The 23,318-nt window shown below is 37.6% G+C and overlaps 1 protein-coding gene across 2 annotated transcripts in view; it reads left to right on the forward strand.

The window, feature by feature from the left end:
• The first annotated feature begins 502 nt into the window (after positions 1-502).
• The window catches only part of CPZ (carboxypeptidase Z), a 48,780-nt gene continuing 25,964 nt past the window's right edge, over positions 503-23,318 (forward strand). The window contains exons 1-5 of one of the 2 annotated variants that reach the window (XM_072406502.1): positions 503-807; positions 11,930-11,959; positions 16,920-17,303; positions 21,845-22,060; positions 22,972-23,168. In XM_072406502.1, the coding sequence (XP_072262603.1) occupies positions 708-807; positions 11,930-11,959; positions 16,920-17,303; positions 21,845-22,060; positions 22,972-23,168 (927 nt within the window). In that variant the 5' untranslated portion in view covers positions 503-707. The remainder of the gene's footprint in view (positions 808-11,929; positions 11,960-16,919; positions 17,304-21,844; positions 22,061-22,971; positions 23,169-23,318) is intronic. The other variant, XM_072406503.1, reaches the window with a different exon arrangement.

The following is a 23,318-nucleotide window of genomic DNA, read 5'->3' on the forward strand; positions in this document are numbered from 1 at the left end:
GGAGGAAGGGAGGAAGGAAGGAAGGAAGGAAGGAAGGAAGGAAGGAAGGGAGGGAGGTAGGGAGGAAGGATGGATGGATGGAAGGATTACACAGTAATATAGTGTGAAGGAAATAATCCAAACCATTTAACCACAATACCCCCAACATAATGAAAACCAAGACAGCTTCCTGAGGAGCACCTCCCTATTTACTAGGACAACAGCTTGGACACCAATGGTCTACAGACTGGTCTTTGTTATGGTGGACTATGCATTGAATACATTACAAACACATATCCTGACATCAGGCAGTGAATGGGTTACAGGGTATACACAGCAAGAATCTGAGTGCATTTTTGTGGCAGTGTGGTTACTGGTTATAGACTCTTGTGCAACCTCAGGATGATGGGAACATTTACTAAGGAGACATATGCATTCCCTCAATGTCAGCTCCTTACAAACAGACTTCTATACACTATATAACCCAGGCCAGGAATCCCAGCCAACAGTTCTGAAATCCCTACAAATAAGTGGAATGAATGAGTCCCAATGTGGAGATTAAATGATTATCTCCTCCAAGGGGGAGAGCAAGCAGTGTATGTGCAGACAGCTCATATATCTGTAACCTGAGCCTGTAGGATGTATTCATTGTAACACGTGAGCAGTGCCTGGGAAGGAGAAGCACAGAGTACAGCAAACTGCAAGGACTTCTACATTGTGCCACATCAATGGCAGGATACAACCATCCACTGCTTGGCTTTCTGCTCACCCTCATTGCAGGGCTGGTGCACAGCTCTCCTAGCTGCCTCCCTGGGGATCGAGACTTGGGTAAGAGGAACTAACAATGTTATACAAAAGTATCCCTGTGCTGGATAACTCTTTGTAGAAGTTAGGAAGCTGAATCAGAATGATACAGGTAGAATCCTGCACTCCTAATGGGATGGTTCTCCTTAAAGTAAAGTGAGCTCAAGTAGAAACATCACAGTGTTTTATTTATCTATACAGTATGTAAAAATATCTAGATCTGTGTTTATTATTTAAACTGCACTTATTATCCTCTCTTCTATTTTCATTTTTTTTATTATTGTCAGGTTTTTTTTATAATTTATTTTTGTATTTTCATACTTTTGTTAACTATCCTGAACTCCAGGAATAAAAGTGCATGTCAATCCAAAATATTGAGTTGTTGCCGGAACAGGAATGGAGAATTCCAGTGGGGAAAACTGTTTCTGTGAAATTCCCTTGTATTGGGCAGAAAGTAAATGAAAGTTATCCCTAATTAAAATCAATGTGCAAAATAGTAATAATATTCATAATTATTATTAATATTTCCAGACATGCTATCTTAGATGGTAAGCTCTTCTGCACAGTCCTCTCCGCCAGTTTTATTGCTTGTATCTGTCTGTCATTTGCAATCCCCCATTTAATTTACAGTGCTGCATAATATGTTGGTGCTATAGAAATACTGTTTATTAATAATAATAATAATAATAATAATAATTATAATAATAATACAAATAATAATAATAATGCGCTGCAGTAAGCTCATCCATGGTCCCAAACTTTCCAATTCAAATGAACAGGAGCAGTTGGGACCTATCTTTTTTTTTTTTGTTTTGCTGCAGCAGATTACATTGCAGTTTGCAAAGGTGACATGTCGTGTTTGGCTGCACAGTTGTGACTTGAAATCTGCGTCGCGGCTGCAGTGGCATGCAAATGTTGTTGCCCACAGTGCAGTTGGCCTCTTTCATTTGTAGAGAAGCATTTTTCTGTGCAGACAGCGGTCCCAGCACTTCTCTACTCTATGTAATAGGGGGATATAATCACCCTATATAAATATAAGTATATATGAATATATGGTATAATATAAATGGTCCATATAGAGAACTCTCTTCCCCATTATTCACTTTGAGATCATTACAAAGAACAAGAGGGTACTCTTTGCGTCTGGAGGAAAAGAAGTTTAAGCTCCGGATAAGGAAGGGATTCTTCACTGTAAGGTCTGTGAAAATGTGGAATCGGCTATAGTAGTTTCAGGAACTACTATAGATTATTTAAGTAAAAAATGGATGTTTTTTTAGAAGCACATAACATAACTGGGGATTAAGGCTTTAAAGTAAAATTAACTGTGTTCCAGGGAACATCTGATTGTCTCACCGGATCAGGAAGGAATTTTTACCCCCGATGGAGCAAATTGAACCAGGGTTTTTATTTCCTTCCTCTGGATGAAGTATGGATGTCTATAGGGGTTTTTATATGGGATATGTTAATTTCCCTAGTGGTTGAACTTGATAGACTTTTTTCAACCTAACTTATGTAACTATGTAATTTATAAAGAGGTGTTCATCAAAAAGTAGTATCATGTAAGATCCTTTGTAGAATAAAGTCAGCAAGCCAGGTTTCAGTTGAAGACTTTATTGAAATTTTGGGGCTCGAAAGTCTCCAATGTTAAGGTGATATTGTATATTGTATGGTATAGGGACCACCATGCCCTCAAATAATATATTGGTTTTGTATGGAACTTCAGGAAAATCTTTAACTGGAATCCAGTGAGCTAGATTTCCTCTTCATTAGCAAATCAAACAGGCCATCTAACCCTTCCAACCAAAATATTTTTAACAAAACCACTTGACAGGCTCAATGTTCTTATGTTTACAAAACAACAGTGAACCTTAAAATCCCAGAACCCTAGGTACATGACTTTCAACATGGATGCTCAATATAATGAGTCATCTAATGGGTAGGAAAAGTTGGACAGGTTGAGCCAAAACACTGAATTCCTAGCTGAAGATGTTATTTATATAGCACAAAGGTTTTGATTTTTCTAGAGTTTTCTAGAATAAAAATGAATATATTTACAGACCTATCAGCTGTAAAATCCACTTACTAACATTTATGTCAAATACAAAAGTTCAATGTGATATGTTCATATTGTTTAATTTGTAAAATGTTGCTCTTTTAGGAAATGTGTGTTCTTGCAGTTCTAAAGTTTGTTATTGTAAACACTAATGGACCTCATTTTGTTGATAACTCAGGGAAAAGTACATGACTTGGTTTTGTGATTCTCCTCAAAGTTCCACACCCATTGACCAATAACCAAAAATTATAAATACAAGACATGGAGGCGGACACAGTTCTAAATTTATTACCATAAAATTTACTACATGGTAATGTCAGGTTCTACTGCATTGAATATCATTGGAAATAATTATTTACCTTTTTTGCTTTCAAAATACAAAAACTGTCAAATTTTAAGATTTGGTAGATCATTCCTTTGTTCACCTGAACCAAAGGAAAATAAGACTATGCTATGAGCAACACCAGTTGTCTGAAAACTGACACGTTGATGGTTGGATCTCATTTAAAGATTTAGGGTGTGCTAAATTAGACTTTGAATAACAATGGAAGGGTTAGTGTACACAGGCTATTGAAGTCAGTTTGAGATCAGGTTGTTCTTTTATCCCATTCCTCCACACAGGTTAGTGTAAACACATGGCAAATGCATTGTAAACATATCAAGTACCTGTAAGTACATAGCAAACACATGGCAAACATTTGACAGGAAAGCATGTGGAAAATGAATGGCAAACATATGGCAAGTGCCTATAAGCACATGGTAAATATTTAGCAAATTCATTGTGAAGCAAACCTGTTCATTACATATGACCACTTTAGGCGATGCATTCAGTGCTGCTTAGTTTACTGTTTTTATTGTTACAACACTGTGAAGATGCTGCCATTGTCCATACGTGCAACTTCAACATGGAACTGTAAAAAGACATCAAGAAGTTGTGTCTAGGCAATTTTGTTGATAGACTAGGATGGGATGTAACGGCATGTCTCTGTGGGTCATCAGGGAACCCCTACTATAATTACTATATCCACAGCTCACAGTATATTAGTATGGTGATCGGTGGAAAGAATGCCCCTTACATTGCTGGCCAGTGGGCAGAATGCCACCCTTAAAAAATAGCCAAAAAAAATCATTGGTGTCAGTTAAACTGACCTGAGAGCTACAAACCGGTTATTGTTCAAGGAACCCCTAACAACCGCTGGAGGAACCCTGGAGATTCATGAAACCCTGGATGAGAAACACTGAGATAACTGCTAACCAACTTTTCCTTCCTTATTTACCAGTCTATTCCAGATTCAGGATACTTTTGTTCCAAAACAATAGTAATGTAATATTTGGCTTGAAAAGGAGGTGACTCATCATTTTTTTTGTATTCTTCAAGATTCTGCCTTCTGATTAGGATCATACAGTTTATGATTCATTACTGTCTATGTTCCAATGGAGGGTCACAGGTGATTCTTCTTATTCAGACACAACAATAAAGCAAAATTGTGCTTACCTTCCAGTGCTTCATAACAACCTAGCAGTGGGTTACTGGGCCACTTATAAAGTAAAGACGTATACCCAGTTTTTTCAAAATGAGCAACCCAGCTGTTGAGTTGGAACGCTGTCTTATCCAAAAATAAATATTTACTTTTAGGAAAGAAAAAAAAAAACCTGAAAGGCTGTTTTGTAAAAGGGGACTGTTCTGATTTTTTGTGTCTTTCAGTTAGAATATGGGAAATTTGAGAAAGGCACCCAGGAGAGTTTATCTTTAGATGCAGAACCTGGTAAAGTGATGATGTCATGGCACGAATAGAGCAAAATGATGTCATCTCATACCAGGAACCTTTACGTCTGTGGAATATACTTGTGATAACTGGTCTTGTTCATTTAGTGAGAATTACCAGAAACCTACATATTCTGATAATGTACATACCAGGAGGAAGCTGTGAGTAGAGGGGACAGCATGGGCTCCATCCGGATGCCAAGGTACATTTGGCTTTTTACTCTTTTTTTAGACAGAGTGTGAGGAATATGGCCAGATCTAAACATCTGATCTGTACAGCCTTTGGTTGCTTTATTATTCCCTGACAGTTACATACCAGGGGATGTTTGATAAAACTATAGCTAAAAATTAAAAAAAATTGTGACCATGTAGGTCTTGCAAAGGGGACAATAAAATAAACATAACTACCTGATACAGTTTTTTAACTATACTCAAGATTGACAAAAGAAGACGTATTTGGTGGCATTTGTGATGGAATGAGGACATTCAATCACAAATGCCACCAAATTCTTTTTTTTTTAGTCAATCTTGATTGCCTGGCCAGAAAGATATAACCCCCACACATGTGTGCGGGAGTTCATACAGTACTGGTATAAACATACCCAGCATTGTATATTGAGTTTCAAATTTGCAGCTTGTTTTTTTAAAGAAAATACTGAGCAAGCAAGTAGGTATGTTTTTTTGCACATGAACACATGCATTGAAAAATATTATCATTATTATTATTATTATTATTAATAATAATAAACAATATTTATATAGCGCCAACATAGTATGCGAGGGTTGTGCATTAAATAGTACCGGTAGTTGTAAATGACAGACAGATACAGACAGTCACGCAGGAGGAAGAGAGGACTATAATACGCCAAAAAACTAGGAAGTTAGTTTACATTAAAAATGGAAGCTGTCCAAAGTAAGTGGCACCAACATGCAGAAGGTGCTGTAACACAATAATTAAAGGTGGATTCAGACTTTAAATCTGTTCATCTCCATGCTGTAAAGTTCATGTGTAGACCATAGACAGCTTGCAGAATGATTGATGCAAGTTTTCCTCCAATGCTTTCTAAAATAATCTTTAATATACCATTCATTTTGGTCTTTGTCACTAGTTCATACATGCTCAAACCAAAGGGATCCACCTCCATGCTTCACAGTAGGGATGGTGTACTTTTTCTTGCAGGCCTTTTGAGACTCAAATCCTTGGGTTTGAAAAATAAAGCAATATAACTTGTGAAAAGTGATTTTTGTCAGCACAGCATCACCTTATTTGCTAATCTGAGCAAAAACACGCTTTGCTAAGTAAACCATCAATACACCTTTGGTGATCAGTACCTCAGTCATTCATAATGATTTTGTTTCAGTTGCTTCTCCATGAATTGTTTGGTGTCCTGTAAGTGTGCTGTTTTATGAGGTTGATGCAGCAAGTGCTTGTATATGTAAGTGTATGAACATGATTGTATGTGATCCACATTGCCTAAGGTAAATCCATTTCCACCACTTTTGTAATTTGATGGGCCCAGCGTTATCTAAGCTCAGAAGAAGTGGGTTGAATGAGAGTGAGGATACTGAGTACCGTAGTAGGAAAAAGTACTGTGATTGAATTCTCTTGATTGGAGGTGAAGGGCCACAGTGTGAAACTGTGCAGTTGGCAGCTCTCAGGCACATGGTGAATGGCTTCTATGTTCCTAGGAGCAGCAAAGTGTACCACCAATAACCAGAATTTAACGAAACTGCAGTGCAAATCTTCTAACAACTATGTGTCCACGTGCAAAAATTGGTTCCCAGACTCTCCTGCTGATTTAAATAGAATAGGGTGAAACTGCTGTTGCGCTTGTGGCCGATGGGTGCTCTCCACTGCGGGTCTGAAATGGCCCTTATAGTCTAAAAATGTTTCAGTGCAAGATTAGCAAAAATGTACCCAAGATTTACTATTTTTTTTATTTAGATTTAATTTAAAAAAAAAGTGTACATTATGGGTGAAAAATTTTAGAACTCGACTCAGGGTCCTTCCTAGGGACTGGAAGAACATCGAGTGTTAGAAAGTTGCAGACGGAAAGCCTGAATTTGACAGCCATGCATACAATGCTTCTTTCTGTTTTCTGTCTAAAAATAATGTACAGTTTACTTCTAAAACATATGTCAGCTGACTCCAGAAACCATTGCTTTGGCTGCATCAGATATTATGGAAACACTTGCTAAGTTTCTTAAAATGTGTCTGTATGACAATACAAATTTGACATGCCTCCAGAGATAAACATTTCCTTTTCAATTGTATGTATAATGAATTGTTCCAGAATTCATTCTATTAACCTTAACACAGCCCAGGGGTATTTCACAATTTTATGACTTTGTCATTTAATAAATTGGTGGGAGAAATGCTTAAAAAAACTAAAGTTTTTCTGGCGACGTCATGTTTTATTCAGAGTAGAAGAATAATTTGAAGTGCCTTCGTTCACAAACCTATTTTCTCATGAGAACATTTTTACATAGATTAAATTATAATATAAAAACATCTGCCTTTATAACAAGAGCTACTACAGTAGGGCAAGTCATAAACTATATGCAATGAATGCTCGGAGGTCATGGTAATTACCATGGTAATTACCAGGAAGTGTTGAGACTTGCTATACTGTCTAATTTGTGGAATGCAGAGGGTCTGCCTCGACCAATAAACCACTTCTCAGCACTACTTAGGATATTGTTTTAAATGACAGGGAAGTAAACATGAAATGTGTGTTTTTCTACCCAAGTAATGTTTTAGTGGGAGGCGAAATTTCCAGTAAGGCTTACTATATATAGATTGAACTTTATATACTACTGCTTTGCTGAAGTATCTACCATATCTTTTCCCTCCCACACATCATCAATCAGTACAGAAAATCTAGAGACAGGATAAAAGATTTAAACAAGATGGTAACCTCAGTACTTCATTCTATCAACCCTGACTGCTTTTAGAGCTGTACTGGAAGTGCCCAAGGGTCCGACCCTTCTGTGAAAAGATCCATCAGCTAATCCAAACCTTCACCAATTTCCCAATACCTTTTGAGCCCTAGTTCTTTCTCCTGTATCATAACAACTTCAGCTACCAGGTTTATGGTAACTCTTTGCTTATCCTTAAGGTTGATGCGGCATAATCTTGTATTCCCATGATGTGGCATCAGGCAAGGACCCCTTCCATAGAACAATGGTTTGGTAGACTTTATGAACATTAATTCATAGAAGACCTTACCTCTTCCTCGAAAAGGACTGAAGAGGTCTAATGGAGGCATGATAATGAAGGCAGTGATTCTACTGGTTTATGATCACCTTCTCTGCACACTACTTGACTTTTCTCACTGTGGATTCAAAGTGAGAGGACGATAACCAGTCCAGTAGTCTTTTTTTCTTGCCTGAATGGGGAATAAGACTGCACCATTTCATGGTTCTATGCCTACTTTTTCTTTACTTCTCCCCTTTTCTTTTTTTTTTCTTTGTTTCCTTTATTTTCTCCCATAACAAATAAATATGTAAAGGGGTAATTATAATTGGCTACTCTGGCATTCCTAGATTTGCCACTCTCAGGACAGACATTCAGCTTTCCTATTGTTCCATTGTCATTTGGAGATGAGATTTATTGTATTTTATATATATTAGACCTATGTTGGCGTTTGTATGGATTCATTGAGTTCTTCTAATAAAACGTATATGCTATGACCTACAAGGGTCATTATTTTCATGATGTCTGACACTTAAAGAGAACACAAGTCAGTGTTTATTCCAGACAGAGCACAAACGTGCAATATCATAGACAGTAATATACCTGCCCTCAGATTAGTAATGGTAGGCGATACCATCTTTTAGCACTGGATAGGAATTTCTTTAGGCCAGGGGGTCAGGACAAGCCATATAAGTTGTATTCTTTTGTGTTATAGCTGGAGACCCTGGGGGCTAAGTTAGCCCATAAACTCCATTTAAATAAAAAATTAGCCTTTGCATCAAAGCACATGAGTAAATCTATATTATCATATTGATGCTTGCCTCATGCACACATTCCATCAAAGCTTCAGGCTAAAAATTATGTGATATCTTGTACTGGCATCAAATAATGCAAATACCTGCTAAGGGGGGTTCCTATGCTTTTCTACCATGTAAGGTTAAGATAGCAAGTTTTAATGAAGTATATGGCTGGGATTTTCAAAATAATTTACTCTAGAAAAAAGAACCATCATGGTTTACTATCCAGATATATGTGTGTGTGTTTATATTGGAAATTACATTGATTTTTATTATATGAGTTTAGTAATACTCTTTAGTAAAATTGTCTCCCCTTAAAACATGCATTAAAATATGAAGGCTACAGCTACTAGTTTCTAACTCCTAACCATGTAACAAAACCTCTCAGAGGCCAGGACTGGAGGTGTACATCTTAGGGGTTGGAGGGCCAGTCAGGGAAGTTGGGGCAGCAAAGAAGGCAGCAATGCCTTAGGTCAGGGGTGTGACAGGTGGGCTGTGGCTCTGGCCGGTGCTCCCACTAGCAGGGTCAGGAGAAAGACCCCGCTTGGGCAGGCGCACCAGCCAAAGCCACCGACTCCATCTCCCAGAGACATTGCAGGCTTAGGACAGTGGGTGGGTTGTCTCTGGACACAACATGCCCACTTTCCCATCGCAGGCTGAGACCTGCAATGGGGGAGTGGGTGGGTTCTGGCATCATAACGTCACTCTGGGGGGAAGTTTCTTCCCCTTTGAGTGACAAATGGAGTCCGTGCATTTAGTGGTCTACGATGTGCAAAAGGTTGGGGACAACTGCCTTAAATGATCTCAATATACATAACTCCCAATTTTGGGAGACATGGAAGAGAGAAACATTTTAAAGTATGTAGTCAAAAAACACACTTCTACTATGTTCCTGTTTTGTGGGCCATAAAATATAAGTATGCAAAAAAGATTGGTTAAACCAACAAGCGCACAAGTGCTTTTTCTACAATTAGCCTCCTTTTTATTAAGCTTTTCAAAACAATAATTTGAGTAATTTAGAGGCTGAATGACGGTTCTGTGCAAAGTTACACTTTTTAGTTGTTTAACATTTTTGTAATTGTTATAATGGAGTGTTTATATCCATAGTAAAGTGTAGGACAACTGAGGAGGAAAAAGGGGCAGAGGGACTCTAAAAAGGGGGAAAATCTATATCAGAAACAGCTTTTCTGGAACATTTTTGTAAGACAGCAGGGGCAAACCATGGGGCCAGATGGCTAACCTGCATCTACCTATAGAGCACCACAAAATCATTTTGGGGGCATTTTACCAGTGCCCCCCAGAGGTTTTTTCTAGTAGTCTTACCTTGGATAAAAGGTTATAAGGCTTTAGCACAGCCTGGGCACCTTCACATAACAGGAAGCGCACTTCTAATTTATAAGACATTTTAAAAAATTAGACCTTTCTAGGTGAGATAAACTATTCTATACCTTTCCCTAACATAGCAAATGTTTGCTTTTGCTAATGCTGAGTAAAAAAGTTGATTATCTGACTTTTTTCGGCCTTGATGTTTTTGAGCCACTGACCTGAAATGAGCCTAGTACTCGTGTTTTTGTCTTGCTCTCTGTCTGTCATTTATGTTCTCAACAATAAAACAATAAAAATGTAAGACTGATTGTTTTCCTAGTTCAGAATCCCTTTCCTCTAGAAGGCCTATGTCTAAGCCTGAAGGATGTAATTGGAAGAAGCAAAACTTTTGTGTCAGGATATGTAATCTTAGGTCAAGTTTGTGTTGGACTGATGAATAAACCAGGGTCAAGCCTACACTTGTTTCCTTTTAAAACACATTTCTGTGTAGATAACACAGGCTGATAAACTCTATTGCCTGACCTAAATTGTCCTTTTCCTCCTTCTAGCACAGCTTATTACAAGACCACAAAATTCATTTAATAAGCTAAACTGACAAGTTATTTTGTTTGTTACTGTACTGTAACTTTTATTCAATATTGCACAACAAGCTGTTACACAAAAATCATAATTGTTATCCCTTAGGGTGAGTAAGCTTGTTTATAAAGATAACCACTGCCATACTTATACTTGAGGAAACTATTTAAATGTTCCCTAGGCAAACCCTGCCCCCCCCCCCCTTTTTATAAAGCAGATGTAAAACTAAACTTAACAACATTTAGTTTGCTGGAGCACCATGTGTCATAAACAGTTTTTTTTATTTGTTTTCACCTTTTTTACTTCCTTGCATTTTAGTGTTGCTGATGTTTCAACGTCTTTTACCTTATCTTATTCTAGGTTCTAGTGATATCCACGTAGCTAGGTCACAAGAACCAAACTTAAAAAAAGTTGAGAATGACTTTCCAGATTACATTAGCATGTTAAAGATCATATGAGATTTTAGTGGTTGCATTTTTGTACACTTTAAAACCTCAGCATAATCTCTTAATTGCAGGGTGCAGTTCCCTTTCTGCTACAGATTATATATAATGTAAAGCCACAGAAATGGGAATAGCATATGGACTGGCAAAAGCAGCCATTTTTACATTAACTTAAAGCTGCATCTCTTGTTTTAGCATTGCCTATTATGTATTACTCACTTACCTTCCTGGTCTTTTCCCATGGTACTTACCTTTCCCTACCTTTTCCATCTACATTTTCTCTACGTTTTTACATATAGCCACTATCAAAGAGATAAAGAGACTAAAGAACAAAATCATCTCCACATCATTGGACACCCCTGGACTATTTGCCAGTAGGATGCTGCTTCTGCATCTCCTCAGTTGGAGTAGAGCGCCTTCTCTAGTCAAGATGTTCATGAAACAGATATTCAGCACCCTGTAGGAACCCCGTGCTCCGATGAGATATTGGCCCTGATTTATGAAAGCTCTCCAAGGCTGGGGAGAATACACTTTCAGAAGTGAACTGGGAGATCCAGAAAACATGAAATGGATTTTTAAAAATCATTTTCTATTTGCTAGCAAATGTTTTGAATCCTGGACCAGATCCATTCCAGGTTTGCTGGATCACCCAGTTCACTTCTGAAAGTGTATTCTCTCCTGCCTTGGAGAGCTTTCATAAATCAGGGTCAATATCTGAGTAGATTCTGAGGTTCAGCAGTTCAAAGAAAAAAATAATACTTCTGTAAAACCTTTTTTTGTTTAGGATAGAGTGGGACCAAAATGACTGCCTTTTAAATTTCTGTTGCTGTTTGTGTCCTAGCTGGGTAGATTTTACCCTTGTTTTGTGCCAGTGAACATTGGGAAATTCAGGTGTAAGAGCAGAAACAATGTTAGTGATGCCCGTTGTAAGATATGGATTTTCCACACCAGTTAAGTTTTTAATCTTTTTTTCTTTTTTAATGTTCACAGGAAGATGCATGGATCCTGCTTCAGAGAAAGGTAAGTGATCTATAAAGTATCCTTTTAAAATTTCTGCTGGCTGAACTACTGTGAGCAATGGAGGTGCAGTCATGCACCTCCATTGCATACCATACATGCAGCCATGTCATGGTATACAAGATCTGGAACTGGGAAGACCGCAGGTCACTGCATGGTTTCTTTTACTTTTATGCCACAAATGAATTGATATTATTTTGATCAAAGTTTAATTTGATTAACTTAAATATAAATGATGACCATCGATCAAACATTGAATGATTGTAGCTCCACAGCACTGCAATTGATGCACAGTCCAACACAAAACGGCAATGAATATTATTGAATGTTTGCTTTAGAAGTAGTGCAGATTAGCATATGTGTGCATGCTTCAGAAAGTAATCAAGAGGGCTCAAAAACCAGATATTTATACTTGTTAACATATTTGTGCAATCAACTTAAGCTTTTAAAACCTGGCCAATGAAAGGTTCCAAATCAAAAAACAGTATTGATCAATTTTGGTGGATCAACTTCAGAATCCATTTATGTTTGATTGAAAGGTCAATAAAATTAAGATTTGTTAAAGATTTCTTCATTGAACAGAAAAATTGACCTATGTGTGATCAGTTTTAGAGGTTCAGATCTAGTATAAAATTTGAAAATATTGTGATGGCAATCATATTGTTAGTATAGGGGAGGTAGGTCTCCATTATCATAGGAATAATATGCTACAATTGTAGGAAGCAGCATAAGCCCATTAAAACCTAATTCCAAAAATGTATTTTTTTACAGTTGGAGGTACAATTAGAAAGGTTTAGAACCTGTGTAATTTTTTATTGCTGCCCATGCCTCTAAAAGATCTCACTTTACATACTACCAAACAGTATCAAGGAGAACCTAAATAGGACACAAAATGTATATTATGACAAAGGTTGTAATTCTACCACATAGAATCGGGAAAAAAACCACAAAAAAAATTGTGGGTTAGTTTTCTTGTTCTCCCAGTATTCCCATCATGCCTCCCTCCACTCTTCCTCTGCCAAACCTAACCATAAAGGGTATGAATCTACCTTGTGTGCACCAAATGCCCAATGCTATCCACTTTGTGAAGCTAGCAGTGACTACATCACCCAGCAGGCATTCCCCCTCCAGACTGCTTGCAGAAGCATGTAGAATAATCAAGTGGAGGACCAGTCATCCCATAAGAGGGAGTAAAGAACTATCTAGTCTTTAAAACAGGAAACTTTTGCACAAACCCGATGACTGAACAATTTTGGAAGAAATCTGATTCTGGACAGCACGCCAATATTTCAGTAAGAGTACACATAACTCCTGTATTTAGATAATATTTGATTATTCTGGATGGGTCAGGAGGTATCAATACCTTCTAAATCAGCGGTTGCCAACTGGTGGTCTGCCAGAAAATGTTAGTGTTCTGCTGCTCTGGCCGGTGCGCCCCCCAGCGGGGGTCAGGAGAAGAACCCTGTTGGGGGGGCGCACCGGTCCCAGAGCTGCGAACCATGTCCCCTGTATGGATCGCAGACTTGTTGGCAGGCAGGCGGTTGGCTCAGATGTGCGATGGGAGAGTGGGCAGGTTCTGGCATCATGACGTCATTATGGAGGGAGTTTCTTGCCCTTTGAGTAACACACGGCTCCCGATGCATGCATGGTCCACAGCCTGTAGGTTTAGTGGTCCAAAGGTCCAAAAAGGTTGGCGACCACTGCTCTAAATCCAGTTTAGCACAGCAAAACACGTTTGGTAAAGTACATTTTTAAAGGGATTCGAAATCAAGGATAACTGAAATGAAAAAAGGGACTTTTAGTAACAGGGCCAAACACTGTAGGAAGGAATTAATGGAGTTTACATAGCAATTAGACTATGGCAGGCTGATAGGGCCAGTGAGGCAATGCAGAAAAAGAGTGAGCAGAGGAATAATAGGAGTCCTCATCCATATTGTTAATTAATTGAAAAAATATCACTTTAGTCAGACATAATGGTGGTTGTACCAGTTGCACCAATGGTAGTTATACCACTGTCTTGCTTCTGGTTGCTTCTAATTATACTTTAATAGTATTTTGCCCTAGAAGTAAGTTTACATTTCGAAGATTTATTAGATTCTTACTTTATTACAAAGTCAATAAATATGTTTTAGCTAAAACTGAAAAAATCCCCAGAATCTTGTCAGTGTGAATTTACACCATATCCAGATATTCTCAGCCAAGTGCAAATCCTGAATTGTGTCCATTTTTAGCCACCTTCTTTTTCCTTGAACCACATCCAAAGGGATGCAAGGGCTGCTGCCTGGCTGAACAGTACTTTGGCCAGGGCGGATCCCTCCGCCTGTAGAGACAGACAAGCTGCGAGCAGGACAGCAGCCTCGGCCATGCTGCCTGCTACTGTGGCTGGGAACCCCAGGCACACCGCGGGCTCGCAGGGCGGGTAAGTTCCTTACAGTAGGAAGGAATTAATGGAGTTTATATAGCAATTAGACTATGGCAGGCTGATAGGGCCAGTGAGGCAATGCAGAAAAAGAGTGAGCAGAGGAATAATAGGAGTCCTTATCCATATTGTTAATTAATTGAAAAAATATCACTTTAGTCAGACATAATGGTGGTTGTACCAGTTGCACCAATGGTAGTTATACTACTGTCTTGCTTCTGGTTGCTTCTAATTATACTTTAATAGTATTTTGCCCTAGCAGTAAGTTTATATTTCGAAGATTTATTAGATTCTTACTTTATTACAAAGTCAATAAATTTGTTTTAGCTAAAACTGAAAAAATCCCCGGAATCTTGTCAGTGTGAATTTACACCATATCCAGATATTCTCAGCCAAGTGCAAATCCTGAATTGTGTCCATTTTTAGCCACCTTCTTTTTCCTTACATACATTTCAGCTCCTGGCCGAAAGTAATTGAAGTTTCCATGGTTACTCTCCGGGGTTTACAGCAATTTTGTAATCTAGAAATAACTTTTTATTCGATCTTTATATAAACAGCAAATTAAAATGATACCAAAATTAGCTCTTCTTTCTCAGATACTTTTAGTGTGATTCGTACTTCCCTGAGATAATGCAAAGGACCTATAAAGCTAAAATTAAAAAATGAAGGTATAATAATTATATTATAATAGTATCCTTGGTTATGTAATGGTTTACATGAGCAATCTTAAAAACCTAACTTTTTCGTAAAAGTTGTGAGTGGGCAGGTTCTCTCTTGTAGACGGGACAGGTGATGTTCCTTACTTGTTTGATCACAATTTTTGTTTAATATAACATTTTATTGATAATAAATGGGATATAACAATATAACAGTAATATCAATGAACATTACATGGGAATAGTGATATACATCATTATGTAGCATTATGAAGCAAAAAGACATGTCAATTGCATTGAATTGTCGCATAACAATATTTTCACATCAAATACCCTAAAAGAGAACAATGTAGGCAAAGTAGAGAAAGAAAATGGGGGGGAAGGCTTGATCGCTATTTTTTTAAATTACACTCTCCTGTCTTTGTTTCACCATAGATGCTGCCATTTTCACCCAATCTTCTTTCAGATTTTCTTGATTGCCCAGGCTAGAATGATTTAGTTCCTGCACATACGTATGAGAGTTCATTCATTCTCTGCAGACAGGAGTATGCTGGGATACCTGGCAGTGTTCATTGAAGATTGCTAAGAGACTGGCAAGTTTATTTTATTGCAGAAGGGACATCACTTGTTCCTTCTGCAATAATGAACCTGCCTACTACCTATCACTGCATTTATAACATTATGAATTTTTTAGGGAGGAACCCTCCTCTTCCATCTTTATCACTGCAAGTGATATCAGTAAAGGAACATGTTATTTTATTTTTTTAAATGACAGTTACACTTTTAGTAAGCAGTTTGATGTACAGGCTGTCTTCACCAAACTGCTAGATCTTGTAGTTGAAGTTGCCCATTCTTATCTAATCCATCCATGTTGATGCATATCTACACGGCTTTCACCTATATAAAAAAACTCTTATGTGTGTTTTTTATGGCATTTCTCCTAATATTTAATTGGTTAAAAATTTTAGTTGAATAAAAATTGTTGCCCAAAATAATGGACAACCACTGAAGTGAAGGGATGCTTACCCTTCTGCTTGACATCATTTCCTTCTTCTTTTACAAGTATTATTTGAGTTTTTTTTTTATGAAGAACATCATACTACAAAATGACAGGTGTGGGGCATTTCCTTTTTCTTTACTTAATTCCCCTTTAAATGTGATTTTGATTTCTTTTTAGTTTTAATACATTTGTATTGGATTTTACAACATAAAGGTATAACGATTCAAAATAAACTGACATTACTACAGTCAGTTCTATATATATAAAATAACGGGGGAAAACACACTTCAAACACCGTATATTACCATAACCAGATGGTCTAGAACAACAATAGCATTACAGCTACCTGGAGTCTTCAGACTTCCTTGGACCTCTTAGGGCACCAGAAAATGCATAATATCGTAAACAAATAAAGGGGGGAAAGGGGTAAAGGGCATGAGGGAAGGATCAGGTTGTGCTCCAATCCACTAAACTTCTCTGTGTACTCCATACTAAATTAAGTGTGGGGTATTAAATAGGGACATGGAATAAGGTATTAATATTATTATTTATTAACAGGATTTATATAGCGCTAACATAATACACAGCGCTGTACATTAAATAGGGGTTGCAAAAGACAGAAGAATACAGACAGGGACACAGGAGGAGCGGACCCTGCCCCGAAGAGTTTATAATCTAGGAGGTGGGGGAAGTAACACACTATAGGAGGGGAGATATGTTGTGGTGGGAAGTATTGAGGGTTTTAGGAAACAGAAGAAGGCAGGTAGGCAAGTTTAAAAAAATGGGTTTTGAGTGCTCTTATAGAGTCCTCATTTTTTTAAAACTGTTTTTCATTTTGAAACCTTTTTAACCTCAATCCAAAAAATAACCCCTGTGTCTCTTTCCTAGGAACATGTACTGACAACTTCCTGGGATATTGTGATGACTTGCCCTACAGCAAAACCATGTACCCTAATTTTCTGGGCCATAGATCAAGAGCAGAGACGGAATACAGTGCTGAGTACATCCTGCTGAGCGTCATTGACAGTTTGCTGCAAGGGGAATGTAATCCTGATTTGAGGCTTTTGGGATGTGCTGTTCTGGCTCCACGATGTGAGAAGAACAAGATCGTAAAACCATGCAGAAAAGTCTGTGAAACTCTTAAGAAGAATTGCCTTCCTGCTTTTGATGCTATTGATATGGCATGGCCTTACTTTCTGGACTGTGATCGTTTCTTTGTAAGTGAGGAGGAAGGGTGCCATGATCCACTGGAGAAATTAAGAGGTACTTTAGGTATACAGCTTTTTATCACTTTACCTATCCATCTATTCACATCTGTTTCTAAGGCAGATTACGGTTCTAAGATTTTATTGAAAGTTGCATCTTTTGTACTTATGCTGTGGGTGTGTTAGTTAAGGTGCCATTTAAGCAACAGAATTAGTGCTTGATGATTAAAATGTTCTGAAGCAATTGTAAGTGCATCTGAACAATTTTTTCCTTATTCTCACTGCAATGTCGAAAAAATATTATTTCATATCCTGCCAGTAAAATCTCATGCAGCTCACAGTGATGGGTGACAACACTACTGCACTTCTCATATTGTATAGCAGCATTGTAACCTTCATGTAGGTTATGTCTGATTGCATTCTAGTTAAATAATTAAGACATGGGGCCTGATTTAATAAAGCTATCCAAGCCTGAAGAGGATACACTTTCATTAGTGAATCTGGCAGATCCAGCAAACCTTGAATGGACTTCTCCAAAGTTTTTTGCTATTTGCTATCGAATGTTTTGAATCCTAGACTCGATCTATACCAGTTTTGCTGGATCACCCAGCTTCACTGATGAAAATGTATCCTCTCCAGCCTTGGAGAGTTTTTATAAATCAGACCCATTGAGGCAGGTGTGTCCACAAAGGTAGGACATGTTTTGTCATTCAACTGGATTGAAAATACCTGTTAAAATGTTTACAGTATATACTATAAATCAAAGAAAAAAACAAGAAAAGCTACAATGATTTGAGTATAAACCACTGTTTTCATTCGTAACAGTAACAGAAATACGAATGAAATTAATGTGACTGCATACACCCATGGTGTGTTATTCTCTTAAACATTTTATTTACATGGCAGAATAAAAAGAATACATGGGCTTAGCCTGTATATCTTTTTCCCCATTTGTACAGTTGTTGTCCTCCTCCTCATTATCATTTATAAAGTAATAATGAGAATTTTGCCAATGAAATTGTAACCTCATATTGAAAAGATTCTAGAAAACTATCAATGCAATATGTAAAAAAAATACTATTATTTGTTACACATGGTGTGGGAAAAATGTGGTGAAAGTTGGATCAGCTTACAACATCTGTATATTGATCCAAAACAGACCTGCAATACCATAAGGAAAACCCTACAGGAGTTTGGAATCCCTACCAAGTTGGTAAGGCTGACGAAGGTCGTACTTATATATGCAAAAATGAGAGTACAAGATAAAATAGTATGAGAAATGACAGTAATAGTGAACATGGAGATTCACTGACAATTCTGAAGGTAACATGCTTGCAAAGCTTTAAGTCCAAGTAGAGGCATATGTTGGGGATCTACAGAGTGACCACTGGTTCCAAACTGGGGTCCTATTCTTCATTTACTGGCAGGAGACAAAGTTATTTAGACTGCAACTGCATTAGAAAAAGAACAAAGTGAAAAACATTGAACACCTGGAATATATTTAGCTCATTTGTACCATAGGTTAATCGGGCTTTTAGGAAATTGGTAAGATCCCTACAATGATTAGTTTATGTAAAAGATATAGAGATGAAAGAACAACATAGAGCTAATAAAAGTTTATGACCACAAAATTATGGAATTAGTGAGGGAAGATTAGAACCCTGTCAACGCACTTAGAGATATTTGGACTCCTTTTTCACCAGCAGTGTGAAATCACTTGGTCACTTTCTCGGCACACAGCAAACTTCTGCTGTGTGCCCGGAAGCGGAAAAACAAGCGGTTAACCATAATTGCACATGTAGCCGCAGCACGTACAATACCAGTACAGCCAAAAGCAACATATCGCTTTTGGGAAAGGCACCATGACCACAGCCGCATGCAAAAAAATGGTTCCCAACCATTCTCATTTACTATAATGGGAGAGGTTGGGACCACGGCTGGGAAAGCTGAGTGAAACTTCCCCAAAGAAACATGAATATCAATAAAAATATTTTTTGTCAGTAAATAGGAGGATGGCTAGCACCCTTGTAAATGTGCCTAACTGTCCCAGTTTCCAATTTTCCCTTTTTTCCTCTCCTGTTAAGCTGTTGCCATCAAGACTGTAAGGCTGAATGATTTTCCTTTTCAATCGAATCAACTATTCCATTGTTTTACAGAAGGAAGCTAAAATCAATTTTTTGACCCTGATTTATGAAAGCTCTCCAAGGCTGGAGAGAATACACTTTCATCAGTGAAGCTGGGTGATCCAACAAACCTGGAATGGATCTGGTCCAGGATTCAAAACATTTGCTAACAAATAGCAATTATTTTTAAAAATCCATTCCATGTTTTCTGGATCACCCAGTTCACTGATGAACGTGAATTCTCTCCAGCCTTGGAGAGCTTTCATAAATCAGAGCCTTTGTTTTTGAATTAAATTGGTCAAAGGTAATTAATAGAAAGTGTAGAACTTAAGGGTCTGGATCAGTCAGGCTGCATAATTTATCTGTATCTTATCAATTATCTCTTTTTTTCAGAACCGTCAATCTATTTCTGTTTGATCAAATTTTAGAGTATATGCTTAAATAGGTTGACGAATGAATATAATAATATAATAATTAAGAGACTATATAGAATATTTTCAGGTCTATCCAAAACTGGACATATACAGTGTATGATAATCTAGAAAGAGTCAAAATAGATGTGGCTTGAAAACAACTAGAAAATGAAATATTTACTTTGGACAGCAAATGAAGATGAAAATCTATATACTGTATATATTAAAGGCATCCAATAAGTTGAAAGTATAAAATGTAGGTGAGAAACAAGTAAGCAGTGAAATAAAAAAAGGATAAAAGCAGGAAATAAATTATACTTTCCAATTCACTCCATATTGAAATAAAATGTGGCATCTAAAACTTTGAAGATAAATTTGTATAAATCCATAATTAGACCTGCTGTAACATATGGATCTGAAACATGGTGTTAAACACAAACTTATGAGAAAATATTTCAGCTGAGAACATTAAGGAATACCTAAGGACTATACATATAAAGAGGTGTAATATATGGTGCAGAAAAAATGTAAGCATTATTAAACTTTAGGTTTAATTCCGGAAATAAACAGGTCTATCAAAACTGAAGGGGTAAAAGGCCAACTAAACAAAGTTGAAAATTTGTACAAGACCAAATATAATAGTAACACAAGTAATAATACTCATAGGGGCCTACTTTAACAAAGCTCCTCAAGATTGGAGATGATAAACATGGCAGACCCTGATGATCCAGCAAACCTGGTTCAGGACTAAAAACATTTGCCAATCAATAGCAAAAGATGTTGGAAATGTATTCCAGGTTTGCTGGACAACCCAGGTGCTCCCATGTTGTCCATTTTTTTATGTTGTCCCTGCAATTGTAATGAAATGGGTCACAATGGCCAACCATGCAGATGGCTGTGCATTGTAATGTAATGCACAACAGCATGCATTCTTATAAAGTGAATGAGGCCTAAGAAATTGTAATGGATAGAACATAGATCAAAGAGAGAGGAAGACTAGGCAGAAGGTAAAAGATGAACTATTATGCCAAAGAAAATCTGTGTAGGTAACACCAAGGAAAACCTTTGGAAGCTGGAAAATAAAGGCATATATAGAGAGGTACAGTGGTGGACATAGCCAACAGTGGGCCCCTGTGCAGAAATGACTTTGGCCCCCACTGTTGAATTTACCCATAGGGACCCCTGTTGGCTGAGGGTCCAGAGCCCTTATGCAGCAGCACACTCTGCACCTCTCTATGTCTGGCCCTGGGAAAAATATCTTCCATTGGGGCATTGGGGACTTTTTACAGGCTACAGCATCAAAAGAAGTAAAATTTTCTTTTGGAGTCCTTAATATTTCCTACTACTGATTTAAAAGAGAACATATACTGTGGAAGCCAGAAAACAAAGCCAAAGGAAGACCACTTACCACTACTACTTATAGCCTTCCTGTTGTTGATCTCTTTAGGATACATTTACCATGCTTTATTTCACACAGGGTCTCTGTGCTTTGCCATCTTGGTAGAGAACCTTTGCCACATGTTAGATTTGGCCGAAAAGATTATTGATCTAATGCACTGAAAATAGGAAAAAACACAAACTCACAGAATTAGAGGGAAGGAAAGGCAGGTAGGATTGGAAGGAGTGCTGGCTTTGCAATTTTAAAGTTTTCTGTGCCTGAGGAGTATTGCCTTGCACCACCTCTAGTCTGTGGCTATATGACCTGAAACATGAAGTGAGCTGATTACAACCTTTGCTAGGTACAACCCCCTTGTAGCTGCCTGTTGGTCATAATGGTGGTGGGGATTGGGGATTGTACTAACTAACTAGTCATTGAAGTGTAGACCATGTAGTAGTTCAATAAGGAATCAATACATGTGTACGTTATAATGGACCCTCCTACTACCATCTGGACCTCAAAATGAAATCAAATAATAGACTTATGTATTTGAAACATTTAAGGCTAATTAAATGACTTACATTTAGCTTTAATGTATAATTTACAGCAGTAGTTGCAAGAGCTGAATCATTTCCAAACAAGTCCATCTATTGTAGATTGATATTCTTCATTTGTTTTTATTTTATTCTTTCAGGTAACATTGAAGAAGCACCCGAAGAACCACTTCCTCATTTAACAGGTACATACATCCAGTTCACTCACCATAGCTATGCACAAATGGTCAGCATCCTGAAGAAAACTGCAGGAAAATGCTCCCACATCGCTAAGACGTACACCATTGGACGCAGCTTCGAAGGGAAGGATCTCTATGTGATTGAGTTCTCAACCAACCCAGGGAAGCATGAACTACGTGAGTATCATTTTCATTAACAAAAATAAAAAGGGATATGGGTTACTTTTTTTAGCTTATGTTTTTAAATGATTGCAACATGTATAGGTTCAAGTACAGTGGGTGCCGAACTTAAAATTGAACAATTTGCATGCAGAACTAAACCATTTGCAAACCACTGAAATGATTCATTCATATAAAAATGTTGTATTTCTTTTTTCATTTATAGTTGAGATTTACACTGTCCTGCTGCATAACTGTCTGAAAGGAGGGGACCTCATTTTTCCCTTCTGTGGTTAAGTAACATTTACAGGATTTGTCTCCAAACAATAACTGCAGGGTGCATAGATTAGGTATATATTCAGACTGGTGGTGAGGTAGTGGTGCATTTACCACCTTCTCACACCCCTGAATTGCTTCCTTTGGTGACAATACATGTAGTTTTTTTTACCTGTGGTCACCCATAGGAAATGAATGGGGGGGCAGAGACAAATGCTGTATACCCTGCTGCCCGCTGTAAAAAGTATAAATGATTTAAGATCCAGCACAGCAATGTGGGTGGTCAAGTGGCTAAAACTACTTTTTGGCACTGAATGACACCTTGCCATTCCAATGTAGGAGCCACCAGTGAATGCTTGGTTCAATTGCCAACCTGAACAATATCCATTTCTCTGTTATTCTATTCTTCTCTATTATTATATTGTAGAATATAATAATATTGTAAGAATATGTTGTATTCTTGCATAGCTCATTGCAACAAGCTGTAACATCACAACTAACGCACACACTATAGCGTTAACATACCTTTAGAAAGCCAGACATTATGAAATACTTCTTGTTGCTGTGTCTTTGAGCTTTCTAAAATGTAATATGAATTTATTCCACTCATAGAAAATTAGATCAAATCATCAGACTTTCCATTGTTTCTACAGTAAAGCCGGAATTCCGTTACATAGGCAACATGCATGGGAATGAAGTGGTTGGCAGGGAGCTGCTTATATATCTTGCCCAGTATTTGTGCTCAGAATATCTTCTTGGCAATCCCAGGATCCAGGCAATGATCAACACTACAAGGATTCACCTCTTTCCTTCAATGAACCCAGATGGCTATGATCTGGCATCTGAAGAGGTAAAACAAATTCATACTGTTGGGATTTAGCATTCAAAGATCTGTGCTTACTCTCTAGCTGATCTCCAATAGCCAGTATATCTGTAGCCTATTTATTGTACAGCGCTGCGTAATATGTTGGCGCTATATAAATCCTGTTTATTAATAATA

Source organism: Pyxicephalus adspersus, chromosome 3, assembly GCF_032062135.1.
Source record: "Pyxicephalus adspersus chromosome 3, UCB_Pads_2.0, whole genome shotgun sequence".
In the NCBI taxonomy this organism is placed as follows: Eukaryota; Metazoa; Chordata; class Amphibia; order Anura; family Pyxicephalidae; genus Pyxicephalus; species Pyxicephalus adspersus.